Source organism: Taudactylus pleione, unplaced genomic scaffold (genome assembly GCF_031769625.1).
Source record: "Taudactylus pleione unplaced genomic scaffold, aTauple2 ptg000255l, whole genome shotgun sequence".
In the NCBI taxonomy this organism is placed as follows: Eukaryota; Metazoa; Chordata; class Amphibia; order Anura; family Myobatrachidae; genus Taudactylus; species Taudactylus pleione.
This window is the reverse complement of record NW_028284657.1, coordinates 1,622,757-1,632,829: the sequence shown is the minus strand read 5'-3', so window position 1 is coordinate 1,632,829 and position 10,073 is coordinate 1,622,757. Positions and strand designations below refer to the sequence as shown.

Genomic DNA, 10,073 nt, shown 5'->3' with positions numbered 1-10,073 from the left:
CCCTGGCAGGAATAGACCCTCATAATTTATTACTTTCCTAAAACATCTGGTGGACTTTTGAATCTTGGGTGGCTCTCCTGGATGCCCAGAAAAGTAGGTAAAAACTCCTGGGGCCCCTTACTGCCACCCATTTCCTGAGTGCAGGTGGCAGTATGGGTGACTTGTTCATGAGGTTGGTGATGAATTGCTTCATGGTGGCCTCTTCCCTGATTTACAATGTTGGCAATTACAGCTGTATGTATAAAAGGAGGTGGAAGGGGACAGCGAAGATGCCGCAACCATGTATTACAGGCAGGACTCAGCTCTGGGCTGTCTGGTGAGACTCAGTGCCACGCAATAAAGCCCCACTTGTCCATACAAAGGAGCCTGATTTCCCCAGAGACACTTCTTGGTTTATCATCTTAAAGTCTTCTTTATTTGCCTTAAGTTTCAGCCCAATTGGCACTTCTGGTGAAGTGTGGTGCCGGCACACTGGCGCGTTAAATAGAGCTAAGAACTAGAGCTGAGCTACAGGAGGCTCAGGAGATGCATCTGCTATGGAATCCATAAGTGGGGCAACTCCTAAGCTGGCACCAACACCCACTGTGCAGGCTAGAGCTTCATCACTGGTACACTACCCACATTATAAGGTTGGGGGTCTGCTCCTTGGAACAAGATCAGGGATGTCATGCACAGAGAATAAATAGTTTGCCCACTGTACACCCCCTTCTAGCCATACTGTGTAGTAATATTGCTGTAATGTGCATTTGTGTGTGCATTGTAATTTTGTAATGAATGACATCATTTTGTATGTATTATTATATGTCACCAGGCAGGGTGCCCACACTGCCATTGTGATGCCTATGTGTGATACCCCCAATCTTGGGAGTATCACTAATGGGTACCTGCTTTTGTGATACATTGTAAATGTGTTTTTATAAAGTATATTGGCATTGACATGCCCCATTATATGCCATCTGGATATTCTCTATGCCCCCCCTGGACTTATGGACTACTCCCTGCTATGGACTAGTGATATAGGTGGGGCACGAGGCCAGGACTTCCCCACTTGATTGAAGAGGGGAGCCCAGCTTTCCCTCCTGCAATAACATGGCCAGTGACTGTTTTGTAGCACGCGTGCCTGGCAGGAAGAACAGCCAGCTTGTGCCAAGTACCCAGAAGGAGTCTTCAAACGAAGCTGCACAGCTGACTCTGAGGAGAGTCCTGAAGTGGCCAAGTACAGTGCAGTGTCCGTGTGCTCACCTGTGGGGCGGAGGAAATCGCTGTTGGGAGTCAGAGGAGTGGGGTGAGCCCATTGCTAACTGGAAAGCAGCAGCGGAGTATGACATAAGAAGATCGGTGCCTGCTGGGAGAGTAGGCGGGCTAGAGCTATATCAAAGGTGGGCTGTGGGAGGTCCAAGTGGTGGAGGCTGCTCCAGAGAAGGGAGGATCCCTCTACCCTGCTGTCTGTGCAAGCTTCCAGAGAGGCCTGTAATAAACAAACACCTACACAAAGTTGCATTATATTGGTGCTACCCTTCAGCCAGGTTAGCTGAACATTTAGTGAAGAGAAGGGACAACTATTGTGCCACTGAGCTTCAGTGTTAATAAACTCTTTGGATAATTCCCTCAGGCAGTAATAGCCTTATAGACAGAATATAGACTGCGATCATCTACTGTCAGCATTAGACTCACCACTCAGTCAAGAACCCCCTCCCTCCGTCCGTGTGGGGAGTGTATAAGCTCCATAGTTCTGTCAATCAAACAAAGCCAAATTATCCTCCTATACTAAAGCACCAGCATATTGCAGAAAAGTTGCAGTTATAAAAGCAGGGATTATTTCCTAGACTGGTCACTGGTTAGCTGTAACTTACTGTCACAGATGCCCGCTATCGACATAAAGTATTAGCTGAAATTATCTTAATTGCAGCCAGCATGTGAGAGCAGGAAGTCTAAAATACTTATCAGGGTGGGTAATAGTGACAGTACAGCTGCCCCTACAGTTCAGAAAGCCATACAGGAAAAGATACCTAGAGAGTGTCTGGACACAGGAATTACTCACAGCCAGCGCCCTGTTGCCCTAGGAGTTACCATACTGTAACAAATACTAATTATCATCTGCATAGAGAGCGTATCCTCACTGAACTCAGCAAAGCCAGTACCAGAGCAGTAATATTGCAACAGTGTTGACAGTGCAAAGCTGTGTTTATAGGTAAGCAGGGATCTGCAAATGATTCCGATGCAGATAAGCGCTGTAGTATTGTGGGGATAGTGTGTAAGAGTTGTTCGGCTATCTGTAGTACACATGAAAGGAAGTAATGATTAGTGTGTCAGGGGACAGTGACTTCAGGAAAACGCAGGGTTAAAGGTGGAATTTCAAGACAAGGGAGGTCCAAGGGGCATGGAAGGGGTGGCGACTTGGAAGGACAAAAGGCTGATGTACAGATCCAGCATCCTCTTTTACAAGAGATCACGTGGGACAGGATAAGTACCAATCGCTGGGGCCTAGTTTGGGCTGATTGTTTAAATATCCCTTGTGGGCTTACACTGTTTTCTCTAGGGGTTTAATCCTTACCTCTGCATTCTAAGCTGCCCTACCACATTTCTCAGCTTTCATTTCCGTACCTTCCAGCTCTCACCCCTTTCCAAAAAAAAAAAAAAGAAAGAAACCTTTAAAAACATTTAGGGCCTGATTCAGACCCACTCGCGAGCGGCTGTCCGCTCGCAAGTGGGTCGATGTTATGCACTGAGCATGCGCACGACGGAGGGAGCTCCGTCGTGCGCATGCGCCAGACGCGACGAGCGAAGGAAAGTCCTTCGCTCATTGTGTCCGATCAAAGGGGGCGTGCTGTCAATGTTGATTGACAGCACGCCCCCTTTGGTGGGCGTGCCGGGGGCGTTCCCACGGGAACGCCTCCCGTCAGAAGCCGGCCCACTGACATCACTAGTGATGTCAGTGGGAGTGATTTTGGCTCTGATAGAGCCAAAATCACTCCGGAGCTTGCGGTTGAAAACCTCAACCGCAGGCTCCGGTTCGCAATTTCGATGGTCGCGATGGTCTCGACCATCGCGGCCATCACAAAGCACGCTTGTATAGCCTGTGGGTGGTGACCCACAGCTATACGAGCGTCCAGGAGGACGCTCCATGAAAATGGTGCCCGGCCCTCATTCAGAGCGTGCGCTCTGCTCAGAGCGTACGGCTATGAATGAGGGCCTTAGTCTCTCCCTCTACTTTTCATCCCATAACCCCTGTCTCTTTCTTCATACCTATTGAATACTGTCGTACCTTATCTGGGTTCTTTGCATCTTGTAACATCAATTGCTGTTGTTTCATAATCGCTGCATATCGTATTTTAAATTGTTATAAGTTAGAGTTTGCATTTGGTAACATCAATTGCTGCATGATTGTTATATAATCGCTGCATATCGTATTTTAAATTGTTAAATTGAGTTTAAGTTGTTGGGATTGGTTTTGCATTGGTTTTGCATTTGGAACATAGGGCCTGATTCAGAGCTGGACGCTATTTGTGCTCGCTCGTCAAGAAAATAGGGGTGGCTATTCAAATGAACCGTTCGCTGTTTGCGGGCTGTTCACGCCTCTAGGTCTGAACGAGCGTACAAAACTTGCGGTCGTTTTTTGGGAAACTACGCCCCCTGGCCACTCGCATCCTACGTCATATCCGCTATTTATTAGATTAATCGAGTACATCGAACAGGGTATGAGCTGCTCACTATTCTTGTGGTTGGTTTTTGCTACCACAATTTTGCGAGCAGTTCTGGCTATAAAATAGCCCAGTGACGTGGTCAATGACGCTGCTGTTTTAAATATTCACACCCATAAAACGCCCGTTTTGACCTTTAAGCACGTCTGCGATCGGATCTCCACTCCCCGTTTTCAAGCACCTTCCCCTGTTACCACCCACATACGCCTCCTCCTGTCACTCAAATTATCAGGCATTCGCTATTTTGCGAGCACATGAATTTCGGCCGCACTGAGTGGTTCACGCATGCGTATAACGATCCGTACGCATGCGCAGTTGGGCAAACATCGCTCTGAGCGAACGAGCAGCCACTTGCGTCCGGCTCTGAATCAGGGCCATAAATCGCTGCATGTATTGTTATATAAATGCTGTGCATTAGAATTTGAATTGTTAAACTAAGGTTTGCATTGTGCAACAACAATCGGTGCACATATGATTGAGAATCGCTGTATATCATAGTAAATGTAGTAAAACTATGGGTCAGATTAAGTTCCCTTTAACAGCCCTTACCATAAATGCCCCATCCCCCGACTGCCTTGTGCTCTCTGGTTTCACTGTCCCAGTTTGTCAGGCCATTTCCCCAAGCAACTGGGAGCCCCCTCTGCTGCATTTAATAGGAAGTAGGTGCAACTCCCCAACATTCTGTTTCGCTAAACTATTTCATAAAAACAACCAGCCTAATGACATTGGCCCGGCGAGGCCCATCCATTATACACTTTATAACAAAAACTGAGCCCTCCTGAGCAGGGAAATTGCTTCAGGCCAGCATTCAGTTTGTTCATTCACCAAGTTTCTGCCACATATATTTAGTTTTGTCCCCATCACCCCCCTTTTCTAAATAATTAGTAATTTGAGGTAGCTGTATATCTATTTGACTTATCGCCCGCTCTGTCCTCACCTATCTGTGGCTTGCTTTTCAAATGTCTGATAACAATATAAAGTATGTGGTCTTCTCTTCTGTTTTCTTGTAAGCAAAAAGACCCCCCTGTGTCCTTCCTTTGTTCATAACAACACACACTAATTTGAAGTCCTGAGTCTGGCATATTCGTGACAGTTTTCTACCCTAATGATTCTGCGCATGCTTTCTTTGGTCCCTATTTTCTGCTCTCTTGCGAACAATGTGGATTTTTCTTTGAATTCCTTAAAAATCTAAATTGTGCCTTTGTAGTCTCGTATGCATAGTTAACCAGGGCTTAGTAATCTGCCATATATGGTTTGACAAACAGCAATTGGCAGATGTTAAAAGAAGGGCCATGGCTTCATGGGGAAGGGCAAAGGAAGAGACAGGGGAGGCCAGGAGATGCTGGGGATATAGAGGGACATAATATAGTGCACCTGAGAGAGGGCCATGGCCTCATGGGGAAGGGCCAGGGAAGAGATAGGGGAGGCCAGGAGATGCTGGGGATATAGAGGGACATAATATAGTGCACCTGAGAGAGGGCCATGACCTCATGGGGAAGGGCCAGGGAAGAGATAGTGAGGCCAGGAGATGCTGGGGATAAATAGGGACATAATATAGTGCACCTGAGAGAGGGCCATGGCCTCAGGGAGAAGGGCCAGGGAAAAGATAGGAGAGGCCAGGAGATGCTGGGGATAAATAGGGACATAATATAATGCACCTGAGAGAGGGCCATGGCCTCATGGGGAAGGGCCAGGGAAGAGATAGGGGAGGCCTGGAGATGCTGGGGATATAGAGGGACATAATATAGTGCACCTGAGAGAGGGCCATGGCCTCATGGGGAAGGGCCAGGGAAGAGATAGGGGAGGCCAGGAGATGCTGGGGATATAGAGGGACATAATATAGTGCACCTGAGAGAGGGCCATGACCTCATGGGGAAGGGCCAGGGAAGAGATAGTGAGGCCAGGAGATGCTGGGGATAAATAGGGACATAATATAGTGCACCTGAGAGAGGGCCATGGCCTCAGGGAGAAGGGCCAGGGAAAAGATAGGAGAGGCCAGGAGATGCTGGGGATAAATAGGGACATAATATAATGCACCTGAGAGAGGGCCATGGCCTCATGGGGAAGGGCCAGGGAAGAGATAGGGGAGGCCTGGAGATGCTGGGGATATAGAGGGACATAATATAGTGCACCTGAGAGAGGGCCATGACCTCATGGGGAAGGGCCAAAAAGAGATAGGGGAGGCCAGGAGACGCTGGGGATAAATAGGGACATAATATAGTGCACCTGAGAGAGGGACATGGCATCATGGGGAAGGGTCAGGGAAGAGATAGGGGAGGCCAGGAGATGCTGGGGATAAATAGGGACATAATACAGTGCACCTGGGAGAGGGCCATGGCTTCATGGGGAAGGGCCAGGGAAGAGATAGTGAGGCCAGGAGATGCTGGGGATAAATAGGGACATAATATAGTGCACCTGAGAGAGGGCCATGGCTTCATGGTGAAGGGCCAGGGAAGAGATAGGGGAGGCCAGGAGATGCTGGGGATAAATAGGGACATAATATAGCGCACCTGAGAGAGGGCCATGACCTCATGGGGAAGGGCAAGGGAAGAGATAGGAGAGGCCAGGAGATGCTGGGGATAAATAGGGACATAATATAGTGCACCTGAGAGAGGGCCATGGCCTCATGGGGAAGGGCCAGGGAAGAGATAGGGGAGGCCTGGAGATGCTGGGGATATAGAGGGACATAATATAGTGCACCTGAGAGAGGGCCATGACCTCATGGGGAAGGGCCAGGGAAGAGATAGTGAGGCCAGGAGATGCTGGGGATAAATAGGGACATAAAATAGTGCACCTGAGAGAGGGCTATGGCCTCATGGGGAAGGGCCAGGGAAGAGATAGGAGAGGCCAGGAGATGCTGGGGATAAATAGGGACATAATGTAGTACACCTGTGAGAGGGCCATGGCCTCATGGGGAAGGGCCAGGGAAGAGATAGGGGAGGCCAGGAGATGCTGGGGATAAATAGGGACATAATATAGTGCACCTGAGAGAGGGCCATGGCCTCATGGGGATGGGCCAGGGTAGAGATAGGGGAGGCCAGGAGATGCTGGGGATAAGCAGGGACATAATATAGTGCACCTGAGAGAGGGCCATGGCCTGATGGGGAAGGGCCAGGGAAGAGATAGGGGAGGCCAGGAGATGCTGGGAATAAATAGGGACATAATATAGTGCACCTGAGAGAGGGCCATGGCCTCATGGGGAAGGGTCAGGGAAGAGATAGGGGAGGCCAGGAGATGCTGGGGATAAATAGGGACATAATATAGTGCACCTGAGAGAGGGCCATGGCCTCATGGGGAAGGGCCAGGGAAGAGATAGGGGAGGCCAGGAGATGCTGGGGATAAATAGGGACATAATATAGTGCACCTGAGAGAGGGCCATGGCCTCATGGGGAAGGGCCAGGGAAGAGATAGGGGAGGCCAGGAGATGCTGGGGATAAATAGGGACATAATATAGTGCACCTGAGAGAGGGCCATGGTCTCATGGGGAAGGGCCAGGGAAGAGATAGGAGAGGCCAGGAGATGCAGGGGATAAATAGGGACATAATGTAGTGCACCTGAGAGAGGGCCATGGCCTCATGGGGAAGGGCCAGGGAAGAGATAGGGGAGGCCAGGAGATGCTGGGGATGAAATAAGAGGAAGCTACAAGCAAGAATGAAAATAAACAGAAATATGAGAGGCCCAAACAGTGCCCCCTGACCTGTGGTGCCCTGTGCGATGGCACCGGCCGCACTACACCCTAGCTACGGCCCTCACTGAGAGACACGCATGGGTCAGTGCATATATGTAGGAATAATTAAATACTGTAGGCATGTTGCTATGTTATTGTGTCAATTATATAGGTAAGCTTATATATGAATATGTGCATGTATGTGTAGGTAGGTATATTGTAGTTGCATATATATGGGTGGGTATATATACAATTTTAAATTAGGTACATGGGGATATACATGTTTATGTGCACGGGCACATATGTTCAAATCTAGTGGAATGTAAGGGTATGCTTGCGGGTGTATATATATATATATATATATATATATGCTAGTAGGAAGCCATATGTACATAGATATAGAAATGTACACATATAGATAGAAGTTAGGCACTTAGGTATGTGTATAGATGGGTATACATATATAGATAGGTGTGGGTATATTCCTGGGCACAGCAAAGTGGAGACACATCATAGGCTAGATAAATTTAATATGTGGCTGCTTATGCACGAAGACTGGTGCAGTCCAAACCCTAATCTTTCTGCCTCCTCAGGTGAGGTGCAGGACAATGTACAGAAGCGGCTTAGCCTCGGATGACTCAAGAACAGAGACCTGGAATCGGGGTAGTAGCCGGTCCTCAACAGTGGCGTAAGTTCATCCCAGACGCCCAGAGTCAAGTTCTAATTTGGTGCCCCCCCTGTCACAGCTGCTGACACTGCAATGTAGCAATTTGCATGCAGACAGTCTATAGATAGACGAAGGCAGCAGCTGACTGTCTTACATGGAGCTCTCCACTAGTGTATTGTGACTTCTCAGGTGCCTGGAGGGGTGCCAAGTATTGGGCGGCCGTGACGGTACACTCTGGGTGCATAGTTACAGCCCTAAGTGGGGTGAATATGTTGTGGACAATGGAGGAGGTGCCCCTTCAGAGCTGGAGCCCGGCGGCAGGCGCCTCCATTGTCTTCCATAGTTCTGCCCCTGGTCCTCAATCCTGGCTGGCTCATGGGGTCACATGCTGGCAGCATATTTCCCATTGTAGATTTTGAGTATGATAATGTGCAAATCTTGGATTTGTACGTATTGCCTGGGTATATAAACTCTGATAACAAAACTCGGTCTAGGAAAGCTCATGTGCTTGGTGTTCCACAGAGTGCAGAACAGGCACAAATGCATGAGTACAGTGTCAGTAGTAAGGGTTAGATATTGGGGCCAAACAGAAGATGCCAAAGCAAGCAGACCTCATCCCTATACATCACTTCCTCTTACTTAGGTCTTACTTAAGTTTACCAGCCCCCTGCTTTCCTTTGGTGGGCAGGCTACATATTTAGCTTAGCCACAGTGTTTATCCACTGACTCCCCATTTACAGGCTGCTGTGGGCTGGAGGATTCTCCCCATCATTAAGCAGGCTCACTGTCTTGGCTGGGTATAATTTGAATCCTCACGGGACCAATGAACCCCTCATAGAAATATTGGAGCTCCCAGCTAAGATGTCCCCCCCCCTGTTCTCATCCACAGAAATCTCTACAGCTCAGCCCCTCATTCTCTGTAATAATATATGAATCAGAGTTTTCTATAATCTGATTCTCACAGCTTTGCTAACACTGACATTCTTACAAAGCAAACTGCGCAGGCAGACAGGAGTGTAAAGTAGGTGGTAAGGTCTGTCTGGTAGTGCCTATGCTCACATATAATAGAATGGGGATTAACCACAGGCTACAGTATACCAGTATATAACTGGGGTGATGTGTATCATGGTAGAAATAATCTGCCAATAGCAGTTCCAGCCCACAGTACAAACTGTGCAATCTTTGAGGGCAGCAAATGAGAGTCCTTTTTGCTTTAATAATTAATGAAAAAATCACTATGTGTACAAGAAAACATACCGAGTGTCATGGGTATGTACTATGTTGGGGCAGATAGAGGACATGTTGTCGAGATTTCAGTGGGAAAGTGTGGGTTCAGTTTCTCGATATGAATCTAGGTAAAACCAGAAGTCGAGTTATATTAGATTACATCTGGTAGAATTACATTTAAGGTCATTCATACTGTAGGTGTTGGTCCATGAACTTACGAGGTAAGAAGGACATCACCAGAGGTTTTCTGATCTCAAAAGCACCGGAAGTTTAGGTGAGATGTTAACCCATAAAAGAGGATATAGAGAGATCTATGGACCCACAAATGTTAACATTGGTGGGTTCGAGCAGCAGGGTTGCTAGAAACCCCATATGGGTGCCTTTTTCCACTGGCTTCGTGTGGGTGGCTGTACCAGAAATGATCAGGAGTTGGGAATGATTTCCACAGTTCACAAGTCTCAAACAAATTAGGGTATGGCACTGGCATAACATGAGAACAAGGAAATATGCCACTCCACCTGCCATCACATTACACAGTTCTAAAGCTGTGTAGTAGCAGGTGAGAAATGGCCGGGTGGTTTAACTTTTTTAATTTGCCTACTTCGGGGCTGTCAGGATGGAAGAATTGGTGGCAGCATTCAGAAGGTCACACAACAGAGTTTTGCTTTACGTTAGCATCATGATCAGGGAAGCAAGAGTGCTATAAAAAATTGAAAGATCCAGAATGGATCAGGCGGATTGGTGGTGTGGGAAATGCAGTTGCAAACTAAATCATCATAAAGTTACAATGATAATCATGTGGTGCGGGGAT

The 10,073-nt window shown here is 47.8% G+C and overlaps 1 protein-coding gene across 1 annotated transcript in view; it reads left to right on the top strand.

The window, feature by feature from the left end:
* Positions 1–1,089: 1,089 nt before the first annotated feature.
* LOC148515062 (asialoglycoprotein receptor 1-like) overlaps positions 1,090–10,073 on the top strand; it is a 98,985-nt gene continuing 90,001 nt past the window's right edge. The window contains exon 1 of the mRNA XM_088480528.1: positions 1,090–1,216. Coding sequence (XP_088336654.1) covers positions 1,090–1,216 — 127 coding nt within the window. The remainder of the gene's footprint in view (positions 1,217–10,073) is intronic.